General features: G+C 34.9%; 1 protein-coding gene across 4 annotated transcripts in view; it reads left to right on the top strand.

Moving 5' to 3' along the window:
- The window catches only part of HLTF (helicase like transcription factor), a 76,437-nt gene that overhangs the window by 43,764 nt on the left and 5,525 nt on the right, over window positions 1–27,148 (top strand). For all 4 annotated transcript variants that reach the window (XM_077160744.1, XM_077160743.1, XM_077160742.1 and 1 more), the window contains exons 14-24: window positions 1,948–2,045; window positions 8,667–8,810; window positions 9,768–9,906; window positions 10,583–10,718; window positions 14,196–14,375; window positions 18,282–18,406; window positions 18,901–19,079; window positions 20,597–20,722; window positions 21,071–21,183; window positions 21,500–21,680; window positions 24,495–24,575. In XM_077160744.1, coding sequence (XP_077016859.1) covers window positions 1,948–2,045; window positions 8,667–8,810; window positions 9,768–9,906; window positions 10,583–10,718; window positions 14,196–14,375; window positions 18,282–18,406; window positions 18,901–19,079; window positions 20,597–20,722; window positions 21,071–21,183; window positions 21,500–21,680; window positions 24,495–24,575 — 1,502 coding nt within the window. The remainder of the gene's footprint in view (window positions 1–1,947; window positions 2,046–8,666; window positions 8,811–9,767; window positions 9,907–10,582; window positions 10,719–14,195; window positions 14,376–18,281; window positions 18,407–18,900; window positions 19,080–20,596; window positions 20,723–21,070; window positions 21,184–21,499; window positions 21,681–24,494; window positions 24,576–27,148) is intronic.

Here is a 27,148-nt window from a genome sequence, read left to right as displayed (position 1 = left end):
AACATGTAGAGGAAGAACACAGCCTCAATTTGATGAATATATCTGAGGGAAGGTATTTTGATCAGGGAGGGTTTTTTTTCACTATGGCTGAAATGTTCTTTTTCTTTGAAAAAGGAAAGAAATCTTAAGTAAGTATAGGAAAATACTAAGAATTACATTAAATGAGTAATGAGGTTCATTATAGTATGTTTTTTGTTTGAAATATTTTATTATACGTTTAGAATTTTTTCATTATTATGCATAATAGATGTGTTTCCAGAAAAGTTGAAACCCATTTTCTGTGATTTTTCCTTATAATTTTAGTAGCACTCTCTCCTCTGTTTTGGTTTGGTGAAGGAGATAGTGTTTGCTAGAAACATTTCAAGTTATAGATCATTTACTATGGGAAGGGTATGAGGGCTTCCAGCTAGGTTTACCTCTTTGTTTAACTCCCCAAATGGTAGTAAAAAATCCTTTATTTTACAGATTTTCTTACCCAACCAACTGTTTCAAAGCAGGGAGGTGTACTAACAACATTCTTTTGGGACTCCTTGGGCAGAATGATAGGTATAGTAGTAATATCCAGTAATTCTGTTATTTCATTGGGAGTGGCTTCAATGATTGGTGGATCTCTACATTTTAATATCAGTATTAAAACAAGATAACTAATTTCTTCACAAATTTCTAAAAAGAATTTTATAAATTATATTACATGTTCCAATTTGTACGGATGATCTGTCTTTGTAGGAAAGGCATAGATCTTTTAACTTGCTTAATAGACAGTTTATTGATTTCACTTTTTTTTCAAGAGAGAACAAGACGTTCATTAATCCTTTGGTGAGATCCAAGGAGTCTTATCCTTTTTGAGTCTCCCCAGACACAGTTTTTTGACTTGAAGTTATTTTCTTCTTATATTAATTTAATTATTTTATGTAATTTTTAATTTTATTTATAACTAAGGGCCAACTTTACTTTTGTTACTTTCAATTTTGTTTTTGAAATTAGTGTGAGAATAGAATTTTAAAAAATAGAAATTTGCAACTTAAGTTTAATAAGGAAGACATTCCATTGGAATATCTTCAAAGCGTCCAAAGGAATGCTGGCTTTAGAATTTATTTCATAGTTTGTTACTGGAAATATATTCATTACCTATTGCTATGCAATAAACTACCCTAAAATTAGCAGTTTAAAACTACACACGTTTATTATCTGGTACAGTTTGTCAGCGTTAGGAATGTGGAAGTGACTTAGCTGTATGGTTATGGCTGGTGGTCTAGTGACCTTTTAGTTGAGCTGTCAGCTGTGGTTGCGGTCATCTGAACAACTTGGGAAAGATCCAATCCATGTTCACTCACATGGTTGTTAGCAGACCTTAGTTTCTTACTGTCTGTTGATCGTAGCCCCCAATATCTCACCACATGTGCCCTTATCGCTACCTGAGTGTCTTCACAGGTAAGTGGCTTCCTCCAGAGCAAGTATTTAAGTGAAAATTGCCATCTTTTTATTTCCAGTCTCAGAAGTGATATAACATTTCTGCTGTATCCTATTGGTCACACAGACCAACCCTGGTAGAGTGTGGGAAGGGGCTAGGCAAGGTTCTGAAACCAGGAAGTGGATATCAGAGAGATCCATCTTGGAGGCTGGTTAATAAACTAAGTATAATGCAAATTCAGAAAACTGCATAAAACCAATGTTCATCCTAATGAATAACTATCCATAGGAGTTAGGACCTTGCCAAATACTTCAGAATTCTTCCTTTTGCTCTCTTCCGGTCTTCTATCTCTCTCTCAGTCTCGATTTTTGAGTGGCAGGGTAAATCCAGTCCCTATTATTCCATCAAAGCTTGAGACAGAATTCCCATCTGCTTCATTTTAATTTTTCCTAATTTCCTTTTTCAGAGGCCCATTATTGTTAGTGTATTTGGAGAAAAAAACATCTAAAGATTGTGTTAATAATTTGTTCTTTCAGGAGCATCTGCAGTAGAAAGTTCAAAGAAAACTGATATTGAAGAGAAACCAAGAACAACACTGATCATCTGTCCACTGTCTGTGTTAAGCAACTGGATTGTAAGTCTTTTAAACCCCTTTAAAAATGTGATATAATTTGTCTCATAAAGTATAGGTATTGTGTTAAAGAATCATTCATAGGGAGAAGTATGCCTGGCCACCATTTTGTGTCTAAGTCTAAATAATTCCTGGGTGAATGGGGTAATATTTGCAAAATTGAAGTAAAATTTGTAGTAGAGAAAGTAAAAGAACATCATCAATTGCTATTGTAAGAGCAGTCTGTGTTTCTAACTCTGCCCCTCTCTGCCAGAGTGGGAAAGATAATAATTTAAGACCCACCATATTTACAGACTGACTGTTGGAATTCTGTTTTCTAAGAACGTCACTAATAATAATTATTTTAATAATTTGTAGCATTTACTGTGCTCTTATAAGTTCGATTTTTTTCCTGAGCTCTTTTTGTTGATTTTATAATCCATACAGTTATTATTCTCATTATCTAGGTGACCACTCTGAAACACAGAGAGGTTAAGTAACTTGCTTAAAGGTATTGAGCTACGTTGATGAGAGCTCAAATATCTTCTCCAGCATTCTGATTCTAGAGCCTGTATTTTTAAGATTCCCCACCAGAAAACTTTCTTTTTTTTTCCAGATTTCTTTTCTATTCTGAAATACTACATTGGAATATAACCTTTTTATGTGTTATGTATAAAGAATAGCTTGGTTCTTTTTCCTTCACAGTTTGAGCTTCAAGCTGCATGTTATAATAGTGACTCTTGGAAACACTTCTGAATATAAAACCACTGGATGTAAACTTCATTTATTTATCTGTCTCTCTATCTATCTAATCTATCTAATCTGTCTGTCTGTCTGTCTGTCTAATCTTTTTCTTTTGAAAGTGCATGGGCTGGGAAGCAACCTGGGTCTCCCTCATGGCAGGCGAGTATTCTACCACTGAACCACCTGTGTACTCCATAAACTTTATTTTTGCTATCTCTAAGCTTATCATATCTCTCCTGGCTTTCCCTCCTCTTAGCTCCAAGGAGGAAGAATTCTTACTCTTTGTAAGACCAGTACCTTTTATTAATATAATAGATTCATCTCTTCTCGCTTCTGTTTTTTAAGCTGTTCCCCTCCCCCCCCTTACTTGGTTATTTAGTCTCTGCTCATTGGCTCTTTCATGAAATGTACTCAGATCTTTTTCTTTTTAAAATATTTTCTTTTGATTTTGTTTTTCACCTTGAAGTTGTGGCTCTTTCTACTTTCCTTTACTGTCATTCTTCTTGTAGATTAATTCCTATTTTGTGATTTTACTTCAACACACAATAAGTAACTCCTTAATTAATTCTAATCTTACTTCTGCCACTAGCACTCTATATTGTACTGGAAAAAAAGATTTCTAGTATTGTCTAATTGTCAAGTTCAGTGGCCCCTTTCATTTCTTCTTGACTTTTCTGTGGCCTTTGCTTTCATGACATGACTAACCTTTTTATTATAAATTTCTGCTTTATTTTTTAAAAAAACACACCAAAGTTTTCTTGATTTCTCCTGCAGAGTGCCTCATATTTTCCTCTTAGTTGTCTCTTGCCCTTTCTAATGCACTAACTAAACCATACTCTATTTTGATTGGTGGCCCATCTTGGAAAAGATAGCATGTGGGCACCTTAATTACAGTTTCAGGATCAGACTTAGTGTATTAATTGAGATATTAACAGTAGAACTATAGAACTGGGATTCTTTAAGGGTTTGGGATGTGGAATTGAGTAATTAGTATTTCGTTATAATTTTAAATTTGGAAAACAGCATAAGTTTTGGTAATGTAAACTTCAGAAAGGAAACCTTGACAGAATTCTTTTGTCTACTGGGGTTATGCCAAAACTGATGTTAAGGGATTGCAGGATAGTTGGCCTTATAGGGATTCGTGGTCAAGAATTATAATTTTGTAATATCTCTATAAGTCATTTCCTTCCTAGCCCTTAAGTAAATGATCTAGTATCCTAAAGAACAGTATGAAACAATCTTCCCTTCTTTGTCTTCAAACAATAGAAAGAATCTAGTTAAAGGAATTATATAGGTCTGGGTACCAATCCCACTTCCACAATGTACTGATTCTGGATTTTTAGACAAGTTATTTTTCTGAATGGGAAGTGAAATAATAACACCTATTTTATTCATATACATACATGCATATATACATGAATTATACGTTACCTCATATGTAGTTGAGAATGTGTATGTGTGTACCACACACACATATATATAGTAGCAGTGTCTACAAACTCAGCTATAGTTCTTTCTCCAGAAAAGTTAAATTTTCTTCTCTTCTATATTCAGTCCCCCCATATATCTTTGTTCCATTTCAAGACAGGCCATTAATTCAGTTTTCCTTCATGAAACCATTGGATTCTCTCTCCTTTTCTTCTCAACCTGACTTCTTGATAAAGCATGTTAGCATTTCCACCCCTACTTTTATGTTTCCGTCTTTTCTCAGTCTCACATTGGTGTGGTGGTTTTTTTTTCCTACTTTCTATAGAAACTCCCTTTGCAAAGGCCTTCAGTGACCTCATTATTGCCATCTCTAGTGAGCTTCCCTTTTCTCTTTCTCTGCCGTGAGTTTGTTTCTCTTATCAATCTTTCTGTTATGTTTCCTTTTGTAAGCATTTCTAAGCTTTTTTATAAAGAGATGGAGTGGATGTAAGTTATAAATTAAAAGTTAATCTTATTTTCCTTCTTGAAACTTTGACTTTCTTTGGCCTCCAGGCCATAGCATTTCCTTGTGATCATAACTTTCCTTCTAATGCTTTTCAGCCTCTTTTTTTCTCCCCGGTTCCCATTGCACCTGCTTCTTTTTTTCCTGTAAAGCAGTATGGTATTTTTAAAAAGTGTTAAGAAAAATTTTAATGATTCCTCCATTTCCTCATCAAGATTTAAGAATTACCAAAAGTCACCACATTTGATTTATTCGTCTTCCTTTTCTTTGCTGTTGTGTGTATATGTATAATTTACTGGCACATCTTTGCACACATACAGTCCATACATGCTATACAATCAGTGGCTCATAATATCATCACAATGGTTGTGTATTTATCACCTGATCATTTTTTAGAAAATTTGCATCGGTCCAGAAAAAAAAAAAGAAAAAGAAAAAACTCATAATACCACACCCCTCACTCCCTCTCATTGACCGCTAGTATTTCTTTTTTCTTTTTTTTTTTTTTTTTAACATGGGCAGGCACCGGGAATCGAACCCGGGTCCTTGGGCATGGCAGGCAAGCATTCTTACCTGCTGAGCCACCGTGGCCCGCCCGACCGCTAGTATTTCTATCTACCCAACTTATTTTACCCCTTATCCCCCTATTATTTATTTACTTTTTATCAATTTTTTTTTTTTACTCATCTGTCCATACCCTGGATAAAAGGAGCATCAGACATAAGGTTTTCACAATCACATAGTCACATTGTAAAAGCTGTATTGTTATACAGTTGTCTTCAAGAATCAAGGCTACTGGAACACAACTCAACGGTTTCATGTACTTCACTCCAGGCACTCTAATATGCCATAAACTAAAAAGAAATACCAATATATATAATGCATAAGAATAACCTTCAGGGTAATCTCTCGACTCTGTTTGAAATCTTTCAGCCACTGAAGCTTTACCATCTCATTTTTCTCTTCCTCTTTTTGGTCAATAAGAATTTATTAATTCAGTGATGCTGGGCCCTCATCTCAGGAGTTCTTTTCCACATTGCCTGGGAGATTTACACCCCTGAGAGTCATATCCCATGTAGAGAGGAGGGCAGTGAGTTCATCTGCCAAGTTGGCTTAGAGAGAGGCTCAGAGAACCTCTGAGCAACAAAAGATGTTCTCTGCGGGTGACTCCTAGGCCTAATTTTAAGTAGGCTTAGCCTATCCTTTGTGGGGATAAGTTTCATATGAACAAACCCCAAGATTGGAGGCTCAGCCTTTTGCTTTGGTTGTCCCCATTGCTTGAGTTCACCAAGTTTTTATATTATAGTTAGTCCATATGAGTGAGGCATGATAATGTTTGTCTTTTTGTTTCTGACATTTCATTCAACATATAGTCCTTAAGGTTCATTCACCTGGTTGCATGCCTCACAACCTCTTTCTGTCTTGCAGTCTCTCAGTAGTCTGTTGTATGTACACAGCATAGTTCACCCTTCCATTCCTCAGTTGTATCCTTATTATGTCTCCATCCATTGTGAATCCCAAACACTGCCGCCATAAACACCAGTGTGCAAATGGCCATTTGTGTCCCCACACTCAATTCCTGCAGGTATATGCTGAGCAAGAGGGTTGCAAGATCATATGGCAACTGCACCCCTAGCCTCCTTTCGAACCACCACACTGCCTTCCAAGGTGCTGCACCTCTCAGTTTCCCTCCCCACAGTGAATGGATACATCTCTTTCTCCACCTTTTCTCTAGCACTTGTTTCTCTCTGTTCATTTTTAAACAGTTTTATTCACACATCATATAATCCAACCTAAGTATATAGACATGACTTTGTCACTGTAATCTATGTGAAGACATGTCCCTTTCTTCACAAAGAATCCATACCCTTTCCCCATGCCCCCCACTTGTTAACATTTAATTTTGGCATATGTCTTTGTTACTTTCAGTAGAAGCATATTATAGTGTTAATGTTGACTGTTGACCCTAGCTTGCATTAATTGTCCTTTTTCCTGTATGTCCATTTTTAACCCTTTGCAGTGTTGACATTGATTTGTCCTCCCTCCTGCAAAATGTTTTTTATTTGTACCTGTAATCACTACCATTGTCCACTCTAGGCATTCCTAAGTTATACCATTGTTCTAGTTTGCTAGCTATGGGAATGCGACTAGCAAACTATGCCAGAGACGGATTGGCTTTTAATAAAAGGGGATTTATTTCATTCGTTCTTCAGAGGAAAGGCAGCCAGCTTTCCACTGAGGTTCTTTTTTACGTGGGAAGGCCCAGGATGGTCTCTGCTGGCCTTCTCTCCAGGCCTCTGGGTTCCAACAACTTTCCCCAGGGTGACTTCTTTCTGCGTCTCCAAAGGCCTGGGCTGAGCTGCAAGTGCTGAGATGGGGTATGCTGAACTGCTTCAGCTGTGCTATTATGTTGTCTCTCATTTAAGCACCAGCCAATTAAGTCAAACGTCATTCATTGCAGCAGACATGCCTCCTAGCCGAATGCAGATGTAATTAGCAACAGATGAGGTTCATGTACCATTGGCCCATGTCCATGGCAACAGAGCGTTCACCTGGCCAAGTTGACAACTGAATCTAACTACCACAACCATCTCAGTCTTTATCCTCTATCTTTCCTTCTGGTTTTAGAGGTGCTCATAGCCCTTCTACCTCAATCACATTCATCTTCATTCAGTACACTTCTATTATTGTGCTGTGTTCAGGTAGCATTGTGCTAGCCATTTCTGACTTTTACAGTCAGCTCTATTGCACACTCTCTATTCCTTTAGCACCAAATGCCCAGTCTCTACCCTGTTTCTGTCTTTGCTGGAATATTTTTAATCTTATCCAGACATCATGTAATTTCTCTCAATAGAAACAAACACCTACACTTTAAATATTGGTATTTCATAGGCTGTCTTGACCTTCTTTTCCCGTTGGATTTATTATATTTATGATTTTATTTATTATGAATGAATAGTTATGTTGACTGCTGATGACTCTAAAATCCTTGTTGTCTGTCTAAACCTCTCACTTGTACTATGAGCCAGTATTTGCATTTTCTTTGTAGAAATTCCAGTCAGGTATCTGTAGAGGCACAAACTTTAGAATGTCTAAAATAATAACTCATTTCTTACTGGTATACCTGCTTCCCCCTTTCTTTAAACTTAACCTAAATCTTTGTCACAGAGTTCTTCTAGGCACTCATTTGAAATATCGGTGGCTTTTTTGCCATGTATTAATTTGTCTCAGAGTCCTGTCAGTCCCTTCTTTTTAATGTCTTTCTTTTACACATGTCCTTTCCATTCTATTCCTGCTTATCATTTCTCACCTGTTTCACAACCCTCTCCAACCTAATTATAATTTTTTCCCACTCAAAATCTCCCAAATCTATTGTTTTCATAATAAAAACTCAAGTTTTTAAACCTGACCTTGTCTGTAAGGAGGGCAGAGACCAGATCTTATTTTTATTTTTTGTTCTACCACTTTTGTGGTTGATACCTGACAAATAGTAGGCTCAGAATAAATTAATGAAAGTGGGCAGTAAGCTTGAATCTCTGCCTAAATGTTTGAAAATATTGGTTGCTGTTCCTTTGTTTAACCTTTATATTATTAAGTCTCCTAACTAATGGGGTCATTAAAATCCTTTTTATTAAAATATTAAACTTTTAAAAACTAATAGCTATTTAAAGAAACTTGCTTGTTTTTTTCTCCTAAAATGGTGGCTTCTCATTATTAGGACCAGACAAAATTGATATAATATATTATTACTGTGTGCGTGTCAGTTTTCCTACAGTATAAAAATTAGTATTTTTAGCATTACCATCATTTTTAGTATTTTTAGTTTTAATTGCAGCAAACTTGATATCATGTAATTTTAGTAGTTAGATTTGTAATCAGTAGTTTTATTTGATTAAGACTACTTTTTATAGCACATACTAAGCCTGATATTAATTTATTTATTATTTAAAATGTTTCTAATTTTCTTTTAGGACCAGTTCGGACAACATATAAAATCAGATGTGCAGTTGAATTTTTATGTTTATTATGGTCCTGATCGTATTAGAGACCCAGCCTTGCTTTCAAAACAGGATATTGTTTTGACCACCTACAATATTTTAACTCATGACTATGGAGTAAGTATACTTGTGTTCAAAGATTTTCAAAGGTTGATCTTAAGAAATAATGCTACGGTTTCTAAAGTGTTCTAAAATCCACCTTTTATGCTCTTCCTTTTTTTTTTTTCTTTTTAAATACTTCGAAGTAAGAAATAAATAGGAAACATTTGCATATTTTGCAAAAAAAGTATTAATCTTTAGATATTAATTTTGGAATATTTTACATTTTGAACATTTTCAGTTAAAATTTTAAATTCTGACTGGAACTGAGTGTAATTAAGCAATTTGCACATGAATTCTGTCTTCTCTTTTAATATTCTGGGAAATTATTTTCTGTGACAATGGTTTAATTAATATATCAGTTTGAAAATAAGCTTGTTTTTGTATTTGCATGTCACAGGTTTCCCAGTTCTTCTAGGAATCTAATTGTTGTTCACCTAAAATTCCAGTTACTACATTAAATTTTTTTTCAGAAAAATACCTTATCAAAATTTCCATCTTCTGGTAAGAATATTACCCTTTGGGGCGGGCCATGGTGGCTCAGCAGGTAGAAGTCTCGGCTGCCATGCCGGGTCCTGGGTTCAATTCCCAGTGCCTGCCCATGTGAAAAATAAAGAGAATATTGCCTTTTACTAAAAGAAAATGCTTTTAACATATTCATATAATTCCTGTAATAGTTTTTGTATGATTATGTTTTAATCTTAGCATAGCTTAGTGCATTAAATAGACTCAGCAGAGAGTCATACTGTTGGGTTTCAAAGCTAGCTCTGTCACTTCCTAGCTGTGGTATTTAGGGCAACTTACTTAATCCCTTGGTGCTTCATTTTTTTCTTTGTCTGTAAAATGGGTAATAATACTTCATAAGATTGTTGACATTCAATAATAACGCAAACTATTATTATTTAGCAAATTATATTATGTACTATTTTACATTCCTTTGTTTTTTAATTACATCATATGAAACATTTATTTCAGACTAAAGGAGATAGTCCATTGCATAGCATAAGATGGCTGAGAGTGATCTTGGATGAAGGACATGCCATACGAAATCCAAATGCTCAGCAGACAAAAGCTGTACTTGATTTAGAAGCAGAAAGGAGATGGGTATTGACAGGTAATCATAGCATTAAAAAATTAATTCTCCAAAATACGTAAAGTTGGTGAGAAAATTTGTAAGCTTCAAGTGGATATAAATAAAGTGTGTCCAAAATGAATTATAGAAATTGTTTAATAAAATGTTTTTACTTGTTTTTCATAATTGCCCATAATTGAGAATAATTGTGGAATTGTAGTCTTTTATGAAGTAATCAATAGAATTATTCTTCAACCTTGGAGATTCATTAGATACTCTTAATCCTCTGATCAAGTCTTGATTTACCTGCTACATATCTTGGAACCAGTGTGCTACTCGTGGCACATCTACTGGAAAGTGAGGATTAGAGTATAAACTCAAATTAGTTATTTTATATCTCTTATTAGTGCTACTGATTTAAAAACCAAGTAAGCAAATGTACCTGAAAAAATTGAATTTACTGGGTAGAATTAGGAATGTAAATGTTTGATGTCTTTTTATTTGTTAGTTATGGCTAATGGAGAGTTGAAAATGAGAGCAAAACTGTATTTGAGACTTCATATATGTTTAATAAGGGATTATAGTTATAGCTTGATAATCTGCTGGCCTTTCTGGTACAGGTTCCCTATTTTCAGCTGGTGTCTTCTAATTGGGCCAGATAGATAGCTGATTGGGTGTTCTGGTTATAGTGTTAATAATAGTTTCCTGTTATTTTTAGGTACTCCAATTCAGAATTCTTTAAAGGACTTGTGGTCTCTTCTTTCCTTTTTAAAACTGAAGCCATTTCTTGATAGAGAATGGTGGCACAGAACAATACAGCGTCCTGTCACAATGGGAGATGAAGGAGGACTTAGGTAAGTCTTTTCTTAACAGCTGATTAATATTAGCTACAAAGCTTAAACTTATAGCCACGTCAGTACTGTTTTTAATTTATGTTCTCAACTTAGTTTTCATAAGTTCTCTTGTATAACTATATAGTGGCATTTGGTTGATTATGTACAGTGACCTCAATCAACAAAGTTTTTTTAAGAGAGAAAGTTTTATATTCTTGTTTCTAGTGATGAGACATAAAAGTTGAGAACATAAATTAAAACTCACCTTGGTGATAGCCATTTTGCCACGTACTAGGTTAATGTGGTTCACAATTTTTGTTTTAGAGCAGTAGATTTCCTCTGTTCGGTTGTACTATTTATAGAGGAAAGTGGTATATTGAAGTCTCCCACTATTGTTAAAATGTCTGTTGCTTCTTTCAGTTTTGCCAATGTTTGCCTCTGTGGAGGTCCTTGATTTGGGACATAAACATTTATGATTGTTATTTCTTCTTGATGATCCATCCCTTTTATTAATGTTCAGTGTCCTTCCTTGTCTTTTTTTTTTTTTTTCATGGGCAGGCAAGAATTCTGCCACTGAGCTACCATCACACTGCCCCTTCCTTGTCTTTTATGATGTCTTCACATATAAAGTCTATTTTGTCTGATATTAGTATAGCTACTCCTGCTTTCTTTTGGTTACAGCTTGTGTGGAACATCTCTTTCCATCCTTTCACTTTCAGTCTAGTTGTATCCGTGGGTCTAAGATGAGTCTCTTGTAAGCAATGTATAGATGGCTCATATTTCTTAATCCATTTTGACAGTCTGTGTCTTTTAATTGGTGAGTTTAGTCCGTTAACGTTGGATGTTATTACTGTAAAAGCATTTCTTGAATCTACCATCTTATCCTTTGGATTTTGTCAGATCTGTGTAAACTTTTCCCTCTTAGTCTTTTCATCCTTTAAGTTACTTTTACTGATACTCTTCAGTTTTTTGCCCTCCTTCAGGTCTCATTCTCCTGTCTTCTTTTTTTCAGCCGTCAGACTCCGTTTAGTATTTCTTGAAGTCTCTTGTTGGCAAATTCTCTCAGCCTTTGTTGGTGAAAATTTTAATCTCTACCTCACTTTTGAAGGACAGCTTGGCTGGATAAGAATTCTTGACTGAAAGTCTTTCTCTTTCAGGATCTTAAATATATTGTACCACTGCTTTCTCACTGCATGATGCCTATTCAGTAGTCCAAACTCAGTCTTTATGTGGTTTACCATGTATGTGATGAGTCTCTTTTCTCTTGTCACTTTCAGGACTTCCTGCTTCTCTTCAACATTTGACAGACTGATTAGTATGTGTGTTGGAGTAGGCCTATTTGGATTTATTCTATTTGGGGTTTGTTGGGCTTCTTTGATTTGCATATTTATGTCATTTATAAGGGTTGGAAAGTTTTCCCTCATTATCTCCTCAATTAATCTTCCTAGCCCTTTAGTTTTTTCTCTTTTCCTTCTGGGGCACTGTTGATTCTTATATTTGTGTGCTTCATATTGTGCATCATTTCCCTGAGATCCAATTCATGTTTTTCCGCTGTTTTTGCCATCTGTTCTTTTGTGCGTTTGAATTCAATTGTCTGGCCTCTATTTCATATATTCTTGCTTCTGCCTCTTCACATCTCCTTTTGTATGTCTCTAGTATGTTTTTAATTTGGTCTACAGTATCTTTCATCTCTGTGATATCTGCTGTTTTCCTATTTATTCTTTCAAATTTTTCTTTTATGCACTTCTGAATTTTTCTTGATATCCTTTACATTATTAGCCAACCCACTGAATTTATTTAGGAGATTTGTATGAACATCTTTGATTAGTTGTTCCAAAGTCTGTCTCTTCCGATGTTTTTATTTGGTCATTTGGCTGGACCATATCTGCCTGTAGCTTCAAGGCATATGATTATCTTGATGGGTTGTTTTGGAAGTTGATTTCCCCCAGTCATCTAAGGTTTTGTATTTAGTTGGCTTTATATTGAAGGTCTCATTTTCTCCTTTTGCACTTGGTTCATTAGTAATTCCCCACCAAACCAAGGCCCAGATCTCATACAGGGGATGCAACTCTACTTGAGGATCTGTTTGAATCTAGATAGACAGTTTGCCAGATGGCACTTTCTGTTTCTTCTGAGCAGATAGCATCCTGGGACCTCCTCTTCACCTTTGTCCCACCTCATCTTGACTGTGGCAGCCAGGTGAGCTGGATAGAGATGCGATGCAGTTCCAACCAGGGCCACTGGTCCTGGTGCATGCTAAAAACCGCCAATCCTGGGGTTTGGGGTGGGTAATGTGTACCTCAGCAGATATTCTGCTTGTGGGTTTGATAGGTCTGGTGGCCCCCAAGCTTCTGCTTGGAATGCTGATCTTCGGCTGTGGGACTGGGTATGTCAGCTGCCCCTGTCCATAGTCAACTTGGAAACGTCTGCTCCCTAGGCATGGCATGGTTTACAGGGTGTGCCTGTCCATGCCAGGTGCGGACATGCAGGGGTGTGTAAGAGGCACGGGGTGGGAAATGGCTTGCTTCCTCATCCCCATCTCCCTGTCCGTGCACTCCTGAGGGCTCTGGGCCTTTATATGGAAAAGGGAGTGGTAGGCTGTGGCACTAGCTGGATGGTTTCTATGAGCAGGGAAAGCAAGTTTACTGGCTTCTGGGTTCCCCAAGGGAGCGCTGGGCTGTGGAGCTGAGGGGACTGATAACCCAAGCTAGCCTCAGGGGCAGGTACTTTTCTGGGTATGCCTCTTGTCCCAGTGGAGTCCCGACCAAGCCCACTCACTCCATTCTCTGCAGTCCAGTTCCTTAGCTTTTTCATCCAAGACCTCCCAGTGTAGTGTAGAACATTCCCTTAGGCTACTTGCACCCTGGGACTGCTATCCTGGTTGTAGTTTTCTGTCACTTCATTAGTTGTTCCTTGGGGTGAACTAAACCTGTCCTATTTTTCCATCTTCCTAGAAGTCCTTCATATTTTAACTTTCTTGGTTTTCATAACTTTATGAAAATTACCTATTTATGTACCTTGATTTCCATACGACAGCGTAAACTTCTGAAGATGGTGCCATGCTTGAATTTGTATTTTCAACACTATTTGGCACAGTGCTTTGCGCTTCATAAATACTTAGTAGGAATTTGAGTGCTGAATATTGGGTACATAGCTGACAAGGAGAATCAGGACATAAAATGGCAGTGATTAAAACAAAAATGAGAAGAAAAATAAGAATAAAAGGAAATACAAAGATTAAACCATGACAGGTACTGAGTTGAGGTTAAATATATGATGCATTTGTTGCTATAAGTTTCTATTTGTAGACTATCTCTGTGATGATCAGGTTGGATAAAACCCCAAATAAGGATTTTTTAAAATAACTTAAATTTTCTTAAAATAACTTTTACTAAGGTTATACATTTATAAAATACCCATTAAAATATCCTTTTTGTTCTTGTTAGACCAGATTACATAAAAATAAATTTATGTAATTGTTTGTTTTATTTTAACTAGGCGTTTACAGTCCCTAATTAAAAATATTACACTTCGAAGAACAAAGACAAGCAAAATTAAAGGGAAACCCGTTTTGGAGTTACCAGAACGTAAAGTGTTTATTCAGCACATTACACTTTCAGATGAAGAGAGGAAGATTTACCAGTCTGTGAAAAACGAAGGCAGAGCTACAATTGGAAGGTATGGAGAAAGGACACTGTAATAAAAAGTAAAATCTTTTTTCTTTTTTTCCCACTTAACTAATGAGGAGTTTTTAGACATGTTAGCAGTAAAGTCAGAAGTATACTGAAAGATAGTTTTCTTCTGTGATTTGAACTTATTTTTTATAACAACTTCTTGGTTGATGTGAATGAAATAATATAACCTGCTAGGTAAGAAATTCCTCGAGGTTAGGAAAAAATCAGCAGTTTACATAAAACGAGAAGTTCTAAATTGTTAGTCAGACAACCTTGCTTGCTTCTATTCCTGGCATTAACTTTTCTTGACCTCAGTTTCATAATTTATCAAACGAGATCTTCTGTTATTAGTATCACTGATATTGTTTTAAAAAGTCTGTTTTAAAAGATGTTTAGGGAGTTATGTCTTTTTTTCCTCCATTTTTCATTTATTATTTTTCTTTTTTTTAAATTTATATGTCTTAATAATGGGAAGGAGTCACTTTGGTATTGAGTTTTGTTGCTGCACAATTACTACAAAATAATTGGATTAAATTGAACAAAAAAATGTATAATCAGCAAGATTCCTGCCCTTAAAGAAACTATGTGCTAGGATTAAAACACATAATTGTTAAAAGAAGAGTGTGGCAAGTACTATAAGAGAGATAAAACAGAGAGATTTAGATGGTCATTGCCAACAGAAAATGAAATTGTTTCCAGTTGAAAGAGCAGGGAAATTGTAGTGAAAAAAAGTGACTTTTGTTTTGGGCCTTTGAAGAGTAGTTCAGATTTGATAAATGATGATGGAAATGATGTATGAGGTACAAGTTATCTTGATGGGTTTTTCAAAGTATTTACATTATTTCATTTCAGTAGCAGAAGATATTTATCTTCATCTTATAACTTAGGAAACAGGCAGCAAAGTCAGGGCTAGAAGCTGGATTTTCTGAATCAGATACTGGGTTGAGAAAACATGGTGGGCCAAGTGGGGCCGTGAATGGAGTAGTGTGGCTGGAGTATAGGTGTATGATGAGTAGGAGATAAAAGTAGAGAGGTAGGCTTTAACTAAATTATGAAAGGCCTAGAATGTTAGGCTATGGAATTTTTATGTTATTTAAGAGGTTTGAAAGATTTTGAGCCAGAGAATGTTTTCAACCTTGTTGGGTTTTAGAAAGATAAAACAGCCAGCCATGTAAGAGGATTATTACCTCATGAGTTGGAAATAAAAGTCTTGACCAGACTGGTTGCAGCAGGAGTGGGAAAGAGGAATTGTCTACTCAATGTGACAATTGAATGAAAGGATTAAAAATGAACTAAGATTTCAGAATTAGGGTATATAATAGAATGAAAGTAGGCATGTAAATAGCAGCAAATGAATGTTTGTTTTAGGACCAGTTGAGCTTAAGGTACCAACAGACAGAAATGTAAGGCTAGAGTTGGAGCTTTTGATATATGTCAAATAGGACATTTTTCATTTAGAGGTGATAATTGAAGTCATAGGAGTAGATAAAAACATTGAGGAGTGTGTATATATATATATACAGAAAATCTGTTAAAGACCTTGTATTAGTTTGTTAGGCTGCCAAAATGCAAAATACCAGAAATGGAACAGCTTTTAAAAAGGGGATTTAATAGTTAGAAGTTTACAAAGTTCTAAGTCCATAAAAATGTCCACATTAAGGCATCAACAAGAGGTTACCTTCACTCAAGAAAGCCCTATGCCATCTGAACACTTTTTTTCAGCTGGAAAAGCATGTGATTGGCATCTACTGGTCCTTGTTCATGGTTCTGTTCCTTCCAGTTTCTGATGCCAGTGTTTTCCCCTCTAAGCATCTGTGGGCCTTTACTTAGTTCCTCCAGGAAACAACTCTTGAGTTCTGACTTGCTTAGCATCTAATGGGAAGACATCTGCTGGGCTCTGCCCATGTCTGTCTAGGCTTCTGCTCTCCCTGTCAGTACTCCAAGCATCTCTACACATACATGTCTCTGTCAGCTCTGAAGCAACTTTTTTCCAAGTGTGTGCTTGGAAAAGGTTTCTCCAAAACATTTTCCCTTTTAAGGACTCCAGTAAGCTAATCAAGACCCACCATGAATGGGTGGAGTCACATCTCCATCTACTCAAAAGGCCACACCCACAGTTGGGCACATGGTACCTCGGTAGAGAAAATCTAATCAAAACTTTCTGCCCTAAAATATTGAATCAGGATTAAAAGAAACAGCTGACCCCACAAGATTGAGTCAGGATTAAAACATGGCTTTTCTGGGGTACACAATAGTTTCAGACTGGCACAGACTGAAACTTTGGAGAATGTCCACATTTAACAAATAGGAAGATAAAAACTGAATTGAATTTACCATCCCTGAAAAAAACTCTGCTTTTCCAACAGATCTTTCTCATATCCAACTGACGATTTGACATTTCCAGTGGGTATCTCACAGGCATTTCTTGAAATGTCAAATAGTCAGTTGGAGATGAGAGACCTCATGAAAGTATTCTCAGTTTGATATGTTTGAAAATCACTTGTGTGTAGATGGTAATTAGAGCCATGAGACTGGATGAGATCACCAAGGGTATCGGTGAAGTTAAAGAAAGCGAGCAAAGAAGGTAGAAGTAATGACCTGTCAGGTAGAAGGAGGCACCTACCCAAATATCTTGCATGTGGTAAGCATCCAAAAGAGTTCTCTCAACCATGAAGTGGTGAGTATTATTGTAAGATGTGACCATGCAAGGGAATAATTAAAATGTTGGCAAGGGTTACTGCATTTGAAAGGTTTGAAAAAGAATAATTTTGTTAGAACTGTTCTCAGACAGGAAATATCGTACTTTTTAAAAGTATTCTTTTTTATAGGTAATGCGTTTACTAGCATTTATTGAGGTTTTAGCCTCAATAAATAAGTAATCTTTGTTACATTTATTACTAGGTGTTAAGCATTGGACTGGAAGCATAGGTCTGTTTTGCTTTTCTTAATTCTGTTTCCTGTGGTCCTTTCTCTTATTTTTATCGTTGGCTATTTTATGCTGGTTTCAGCATGACTTTTATTTCTTTGATGGTTCACTCTCCTGGATTGTACCAGCTTATCTTTCATTTCTATACTGTCTTACCTTATCCTTCCTGAGCTCTTGTCTCTCCTTTAAGCTTTTTTTTTTTTTTTTTTTTTTTATGAGAAGGAATTTTGGAATTGAGTGACGTTAAATTATAGCAATATCCCTTGGTCACGATTTTTATTTGCTCTCTCATAGCATTTTTTTGGTGAGTTTTCTTAGACTTCCATTTGCTGTCTTCCTCTCCTCTTCTGTGCTGATTATTCTCTTTCTTCGAATATCTTGAGTTACTTCTGGATTAGCTATTTGCAAGAGATTCCTTGAGGAGAGGTCTAGCCATGTAGCAGTTAGTAGAAAATAACCCTATATATGTGAGTTACATGTGAGTTCTTTTACGTTTTACTTTCTGCTTATACAACAGTCAGAAGCCTTAGGGTTGCTTACAATGTAGAGTGCCTTGCCCGTGAACACGGTGTGTTTATGTGATTCCTTATTCAGGGTCAGTTTGCCTTCCCTCTTTGGCATAAGACTTGACTTGTTCAGGGAAGTCAGGCCACCAGCCATGTACTCCATTTCTATTATTGAATATCCCCTCAGGGCATGCCATCTGTTTGAAAGAATTGTGCTCTGGCAGCTCGATTCGAGATCTGCAGTCATATCTCTCAGCATATCCCATCTGACTTTTACTGCAATTGGCTGTCATTTTCATATATTTTGTTTTATTATTATAAATCCCTCCTGGTTTCATTAAAGATATAGCTTGCTTTTCTGTTTTTCATTCTTGTTTTGGAGTAATTTACAGAGAAGATAATGTCACCTTTACATTCTTGTAGAGTAGGAAATATTACTGTTTAGAGGCTTTCGTAATATTTGACGTTTTTACTCCAGGTATTTTAATGAAGGAACTGTCCTTGCACACTATGCAGATGTCCTTGGTCTTTTGCTTAGATTGCGGCAGATTTGTTGTCATACTCACCTGCTTACAAATGCAGTGTCTTCTAGTGGTCCCTCAGGTGAGTAAATGTGGTGGTTTCTATCATTATATTTGTTAGAGGTGTTTACATTAGAATGAGGAAATTTTCATATGGCCCAATATCTGGTTTATTTTCTATTGTGAAATGGACATTGTTCTCAGTGTAGGACTCAACTGGAAAATATGCCCAAGAATTTCAGGACTCTCCTACCAAATGAAATGGAATTATATTGAGGCCTTTCCAGAATTTCCAGTGAAATTCTCAGAAAAAAATGTTCAAATTGCATCTTCTTTTTATTCTGTGCTAAGGGTGATGATATTATAATGCTGCTGCTGTGGTATATGGGTTGTCTGTTTGCTTTTGAATTTTTCTTAAAATTTTTAATTTAAACCACGCTTTTTATCTAGGATAGAGGGAAGAATAAAAACTACCCATACTAGCAAGAACAACTTTTCCCTATATAAGCTAGATTAATTTGTCTGGTCGTATTAAAAATCTTGCTCTGAAATTAATTTTTCAGTCTTTGTCTCTAGGAAGTGATACACCTGAAGAACTGCGAAAGAAGTTAATAAGGAAGATGAAGTTAATTCTGAGCTCAGGTTCAGATGAAGAATGTGCAATTTGCTTGGATTCTTTAACAATCCCTGTGATAACACATTGTGCACATGTATTTTGTAAACCTTGTATTTGCCAAGTCATTCAGAATGAGCAGGTTAGGTTAATTTTTTTTTGCTTACTGTAGGCTCAGTGTTTGAATAGTGAATGTGTTTGAGTGTAGTGAAGACCCAAGTCCAAGAAACTAGAAAGAGTTTTGCAGGTGGATTTAATAATGTACCTTTCATAACCTCGGATAGTTAATTATTGTCATATAATTAAGCCGTTCTAATATATACATACATTTTTGGAAGCATGGTTTCCCAGTCAGTATCCTAGTTCCAGTAACAGTTTATATCATGGCAGTGCAAAAAGTAGACTGAGAATCTGAGAAGTAAAGGTAATTTAAAACTTTTTAGTAGCCATATTTTTAAAAATTCGAAAGAAACATGAAAATTAATTTTAGTAGATTTTAAGCCACTTTATATATTATTTTAACATGTTCAAGATGGAGATTATTAATGAGATGCATTAATGAGATGCATTATAAGCTTTTTTCTCTTTAACTAAGTCTTCAAAATCTAGTGTGGCAGCATACCAAAACGAAAACGTGCTTTTAAAAAAATTCGGTGTACATTTATACACTTGCAGAACATCTCAGTTTGGCCTAGCATGTTTCAGGGGCTTGATGGCTACATATGGCTGTTATATTGGACACTGTAGGTCCAGATCCTTTTGTGTGGTAGAATTTTTAGAAGTGAAATGTTCCTTTAAACTGTCCTTCAGTTGGGGTAGAAATTTTTTTAATTGAGTTATAACCTACTCATGGAAAAACTGCATAAATAATGACTATACAGCTCAGTGAATTAGCATGAAGTAAACTCATCCATTTACTACTACCTAGATCTCCTTATATCCCCTAACAATCATTTACCCTTTCCTTCCTCCTCAAAGGTAATCCATTATACTGATTTCTAACATAGTTTCAGAATCTTTTATTGTAATAATGTTTGTTATCTAGTAATTTTATTTTATTAGTGGGTCTGGGTGGAAATGGACATAGTAGACATTGCTTTGAATGAACCTGATACGATTTAAAAGATCTGGACCAGCTTTATAAGACATTAGTTAAGAAGGAACTCTTAACCGCCCCCCCACCACCACCACCAACATGGGCAGGTACTGGGAATCGAACCCGGGTCTCTAGCAAGGCAGGCAAGAATTCTGCCACTGAGCCACCGTTGCACCGCCCAAGAAGGAACTTAAGGAACTTCTTAAGGATAGTTCTGTGCTATTCTTTTAAAAATAGTGTGCTGTATTGCAGTGAGGTCAAATAACTCTTATTTGACGATTTCTTTACTTGACTAAATATGCAAATATTTACCGTTAAGCTTTTGCTGCTGGAGAAGAGCATACAGTTTTTCCTCCTCTTTTATCCTTCCCACTTCATATTACAACACTACATATGTCTGGAGTTTAGCATATACAGATTTATCTCAAATGGCTGAATATAATAAAAGGTTTAATAAAAGGTTAGCTCTTAGGTGGAATTTGCCATACTTTTAAACAGTTTAGGTAAATTTTGCATTTCTTTTCCTATAAGTGTCATTCGTACTTTGTTCTTTTCTTTTATAGCCACATGCTAAATGCCCTTTATGCAGAAGTGATATACATGGAGACAGTTTATTAGAATGTCCTCCAGAAGAACTGGCTTGCCACACTGAGAAAAAGAATAATATGGAATGGACATCCAGTTCAAAGGTAAAATACGTGTGCAAATATTTGAGTATTAACTGGTTTTAATTTATTATTTTACGTTTCTAACAGTAATTATGCTTTAATCCTTTGTATGTATACTTTGTGGATGGGTACTGATTTTTTGTTTATTTCTAGTGGCAAATTTGGGAGGAAAGAGAAAATATTAAGATTATTGTAGTATTCTTTAAGTCTTTTCTTTTTTTATTAGTAGTATTCTTTCATTTTTGCATATTAGGGAAATGCCATATCTGGACTTTTTCTTTCATACTAAAAATACTGAACAAATACATAATTTTGAATGTATTTTGCCAATTCAAAATGGAATCTCATGAGTGTCCTAATTTTTTTCAGATTAATGCTCTAATGCACGCATTGATTGACTTAAGAAAGAAGGATCCCAACATAAAAAGTTTAGTTGTTTCTCAGTTTACAACATTCCTGTCTTTAATAGAAACACCACTTAAGTAAGTTCAACAGGGTTTCTTGCTTTAAATGAAAGGATTTTATGTAAGTGTTTTGATTTGAATAGCAAACAAAAAATTTAATATTTTGTGAGTTTTATTTCCTCTATGTAAAATAATATTCAGTCACCATAAAGAATAAGATTTTAGAGATTAAGTTCTGAATTTATCAGAAAAAATACCAACTGACATAGTAGGCACTCAGTAAATATTTGTTAAAAATAAATGAGTGAAAGAATTGATTAAGAGATTCATAATTTTTAACATTGTTTTATGTAGTGTAGTAAGTGTTACTTGTCTCTCTCCTCTGCTCCATTAGAGCCTCTGGATTTGTATTTACTCGTTTGGATGGTTCCATGGCACAAAAGAAAAGAGTTGAATCAATTCAGTGTTTTCAGAACACTGAAGCAGGATCTCCAACTATAATGCTTCTGTCCTTAAAAGCAGGTGGAGTTGGTTTGAATCTTTCTGCAGCTTCTCGAGTATTTTTAATGGATCCAGTAAGTAGTTTTCTAGACTTTTGTGTTATTTCCTTCAAAAAAGAAGTTTAAAGACAATTTAGTAAATACCTTCATATTTACAATTAATTGTGAAAATTCTTGACAAACTTTAGAAATGTTTAGTAATAATTTAGTAAATACATATTTAGGGCATTCTCTTAGGCACTTTACATCTGTCAACTTCTCTGTGAGGTGAATATTGCTGTTATCCCTATTTTACAGTTGAGAATATTGAAACACAGAAAAGTTAAATAACTTGCCCTGTGTCACATAGCTAGTAATACAAAACCAGGGACAGAGCCCATGTTATTAAGTAATGGTCTATGTTCTTATGCTTCTTTCTATAAATAGAATAAGTATCTATTAACTATAATGCTTTAGGATAGTGGTTCATTCATTCAGCCAGCCGTTACTGAAATCCGGCTTTGTGTCAGGCGCTGTTCTAGGCTCTGGGAATCTGCCTGTAAACAATGTAGACAAAGTCATTACCCTCATGGTGCTAGTGGTCTCAAGCTTTAATGTGCAGAAGAATTATGTAAAATGTAGTTTTTGTCCTCAGATTTGGGAGTCCTTAGATGAGATCCAGGAACATGCATTTTAAACATATGACATAGGTGATTCAGATGCAGCTGATCTACCATCACAACTGGAAAAACAAGTGCCATTCATAGAGTGTTCTGAGTCAGTTTGATCGCATCATATATTGCACTTGTGCTTGTGCAGTATAGACCTAGGGGTGGAGTCTGAACTTCACTTGCCAAGGTGTGTGATCTGGAGTTGTATCTGCATAGGAGCACCTTTTCTAATTGTACAGAGGGGCTGTTTGGACTGGAAGCAGTAAGGTTTCTAATTTGCAATGAGTATTATTTAGGCTAGGGACAACCCTGTGCTATTCTATTCCTGTGCATTCACCGATTAAGATAGGTGGCTTTAGCTTGTTGCCTGGAACTCATAATATTGATAACATGTAGAAATTTAACTGAGATGCAAATTGGAGTTATGAGGCAACCTAGATGATGCATGTCCATGTTAACTGAGGCTTGTTTTCTTAACTGAGGGTAACCTTCCCAATAAGATTACAACCTTATTTTTGTAATATTTAGGTGGTAATGGGATTCACATTAATGTCACGGGTGGCAGTGGTAAACAGGATGAAGTTTTAAGTCTTCATTAGGGTTTATTATTTAAAAATTTAACTACAGATTAAATTTCATATTAACTAGCCTGATATATTAGAAGCTGATTTTGGAATACGTTTCCAAAGTATTTTCTTTGCTCTAAGAATTGTAATACCTGATAGGAAAGAGATTAATGTTAAAATAGAATAATTAGCCTAATAAAGTTGATCATAGACTACAAACTCTTTAGCAGTTATAGTTTAAAAGATTTGCAGAATGTTTTGGCAGTTTATAGTAAGAAAATTGTATTTATTGAACATTTTCAGTTTTTTAATGTTGTTTCTAACTTTAAAATGAAAGCCAGATCCCAGAAATAAGATTCAGTCAAAAAAAAATGTGTTCATGAAGATCTTGTCATAGAATGTTGCTTAAGAGTTAGTGTGATATTTTAATGTTCCTTTATGAGCTTCCTGTAAGAAAGTGGGAGCTACCAGCTTTATATTATCAGGAGATAAATTTTTTGATTCCTGGTAGGCACACTTGATGTGTACTGCCAGGTCGTCATAGTGTTCCTAAGCAAAATACAGGCAACAGACAGGAATGTTTTACATGGATTCTTGGTATAACTGTTACAATTGTGACATACAAAATATTCCAAAAATATTAATTTTATTAAATATTATCTGTCAATTTGAGAAAATCATTAGCTAAGTATGTCCTTAAATATTAACGTCCATACTGAAAAAGAACACCAAACTCAAAATATAGCAAATTAATAGTGGAACCTTCCCTTTCTCTGGATCTCAAAAGAACTCAAAAAAAAGAAAATAATAGTTAATTTAAGCATAAATAGTGCTATAGATCTGTCATCTACATATGTATCTGTGATTTTATGTTTTCAGCTAGTACTTTGCTGTAGATAAATATCCCCTTTCCCTGTGACACCTCTTCACCTGTAAGAACCATCCCACAGATTCCACTTTTAGAAAATTCAACAGTCTCCATTTAAAAAGTTCATGATATTCTAATTTTTCTTTAAAATTCACTTTACTACTATCATTGTAGACTAAAGGACTCTATTTTGCCCTTTTCATTGCTTCATTATTTTATTCTTTAAGATATTCTCTACAATAATGCCAATGTTAATTAGCTAATGTTAACTTTTTAAATTCAGTTTTGAAGTCACACTGATTTCAGTTTCAGAAAATTGCATCAACAAAGTCTTAGACAGTTTTTGGATCTTTTTCTTTTTTTGTATTTTGTATGGAGGAAAGTGAAAGAAATAGAACTAATGACCACCAAAAGTAGAGAACTTTTTTGTATATGCTAATCTGTTCTGATGTGAATTAAGTCATATAAGAAAATATGTAAACTTTTTTCACTCTGTTAAGAAGATACAGATTCACTTTAAAATAAAGAAAAAATTATTGAATCAACAAATATTTATATTATGTGCTTACTATTTGTCAGGCCTTCTATTAGGTACTAGATGCAGTGGGGTGAAGTGACGAGTGAGAATGCCTATCCATAATAGTGATTGGAAAGCTAAGGTGATGAACAATATTTTTTTCCCAGTGTGTTTATAATGTCAGTATCAGAATTTCGGTCAGAAAACGTGAATAAAACTGAAAAGAAAGGAGTAAAGTAGAACACTCACAGATCAGGGCAGTGATAAAGTTAATTATGTTCTTGTTAGGCCTGGAATCCTGCTGCTGAAGATCAGTGCTTCGACAGATGCCATAGACTTGGCCAGAAACAAGAAGTTATCATTACAAAAGTGAGTTTTTAATTTTTTGTAATATAAGCAATTCAGTGACATTTAGTACATTTACAGTGTTGTATAACCACCACCTCTGTCTAGTTCCAAAACATTTCTGTCACTCTCAAAGTAAAACCCAGTACGTATTAAGTGGTTTGTTTCACTGAACTTCACCCTCCACCTGTCTGCTGGCAAGCACCCATCTGTGTTCTGTGTCTATGGATACACCAGTCCTGGATGTTTCATATAAACGGAACCATACAATGTGTGACTTTCTGTGTCTGGCTTCTTTTACTTAGCGTAATGTTTTCAGGGTTCATCCATGGTGTACCACATCATTACTTGCTTTTTATGGATGAATAATATTCCATTAGGTGTGTATGTGTGTATTACCACAGTTTGTCTGTCCATTCATCTATTGATAGCCTGTTGGGCTGTTTCCACCTTTTAGCTATTGTGATTACTGCTCTTGGTACAAATACATTATTTGAGTACCTGTTTTCAGTTCTTTTGGGTGTATACCTAGAGTAGAATTGCTGGGTCATATGTGATGCTATGCTTTTGACTTTTTAAGGAACCACCAAATTATTTTCCACAGCAGCTGGGCCATTTTACATTTCCACCAGCAATGTACGAGGGTTCCAGTTTCTCCACATCTTCGCCAGCACTTAATATCTGTTTTATTTATTTTTTAATAATCATCCTAGTGGGTATAAAGTTGTACCTTATTATAAAAATCATCTATTATAAGATTAGGTATTTTTTTTTTTTGGTTACACAAATAATGCAGGAATACATTATTGTAAAAGATTTAAATAGAATTATGCAAAGCAAAATATGATAATCACTTTTATTTTTCTCTTTAGGGGAAACCACCATTGGTAGTTTAATATACATTCTTCAAGTTCCCTTTCTCTGTATTTATGGTACATTCATATTTATGTATATGTGTTTATCGCTCTTTAAGAGGTTTTCTTTTAAAGGAAAATTGGATCATACTTTTACTCTGCGATGTTTTCTTTCCCCCTTAACAGCTTGTGGTGGTGATTTTTCTGTATCAATACATTTAGATAAAGCCCATTTTTTTGAGCCATGTGATGTATTTCATAATATAGATATATCATAATTTATATAGCCAGTCCAATGTTTTGCTAATACACCATGCCATAATGAGCATGATTGTACATAAATCTTTGGGTATATCTGTAAGTATTTCTTTAGGATAAACTATGTAAACTAGAGTCCAGGATTTAGAATTTTTATTAGATAACTGCCCAGTTACTTTCAAATAGGCTTTATGATGTATGAGAATGATAGAAATTTATATCATCGTCAGAAAGTACCATTCTAATTTACACTTACTAATTGTTTGTTAACCTTGCGCATATCTCATATTTGTTGTCCATTAATACTTCTTCTGTCACTTACCTGTTCATATCTTTTGCCCAGTTTTCACAGAGTATAAACTATAAGGAGCCCTTTTATACATTCTGATTTTAACCTTTGGTTTGTTATATATATTGCAGATGATTGATCACTGTCTTTTACTTATCTTTGAACTTTGTGCTTTATGTCATGAAAAAGTTTTAATCTTTTTATGATTTAAAAAACTGTCAACCTTTTTCTTTATAGCTGTTGGGTTTTAACGTCTTGCTTAGGACAGAAGACGTTCTCTTCAAATTTTTAAAACTCTTCTCTTATGTTTCTAATTCTTTTGGAAAATTTTATTTTGCATTTTGTTGTTCTTATTCTTTCTCAAATAACCATTTCCATCACCATTTTTTTGAAATGTCAGTCCTCTTTTTCCAGTGATTTGAAATGTCACTTTTATCATAAACTAATTCATATATATCACACAGATTTATTTCTTGACTCTTTTTTGTTTCATTGATCTCTTATTCCTAGGACAGGATTATTCTCATAATTACTAAAGTTTTATAGAATGTGTTTAATATCTTGTAGATCAAAGTATTCTTATTATCCCTTTTGAAAATTATGTTGGTCATTCCTATTATTTATTCTTGAATGGAACCTTGGGTTTAGGTTATCAGATCTCATTTTAAAAATCTTGCTTGGAATTTGGATTTGTATTGAATATATGTTAATTGGAGAACTATCTGCTTTATAAGTGGAGTGTTCCCATCAAGAAAATAAATCCCTTCATTTATTTAGGACTTTTATGTATTTCAGTAAAGTTTTATAATGCAATTCCTTTTTCTTTAATTATTTCAGTAACTAGGACCTCATATAATGACAGTGTTGAATAGTAGTAGTGATAGCAAAGAACATTCTTGACTTGTTCTTGTCTTTCTTGGGAATATTTACTGTTTTATATTATGCGTGTTCTTAGTAAGGTATCTGGTAAATACCCTTATAAGATTGAGGACATGTCTTCTATTCTTGGTTCAATGAGTATTGAGTAATGAGAGAAAGCAGTGCTCGGCTTTAGTTATTATATCATTTTCTAAATATTCTCACTGTATATTGAAAAAAAAAAAGAGAGTTAAACCAGTTTCTGATAGGCTGCTACTGGACTTTGTTGATGGTTATTTAATGCTTGTAAGAAAATAAAGTTCTTTATAAGTATGACA

The sequence above is a fragment of the Tamandua tetradactyla genome, chromosome 5, assembly GCF_023851605.1.
Source record: "Tamandua tetradactyla isolate mTamTet1 chromosome 5, mTamTet1.pri, whole genome shotgun sequence".
Classification (NCBI taxonomy): domain Eukaryota; kingdom Metazoa; phylum Chordata; class Mammalia; order Pilosa; family Myrmecophagidae; genus Tamandua; species Tamandua tetradactyla.
Note: the sequence above shows the minus strand (reverse complement) of the source record. Positions and strands in the feature narration are given on the sequence as shown.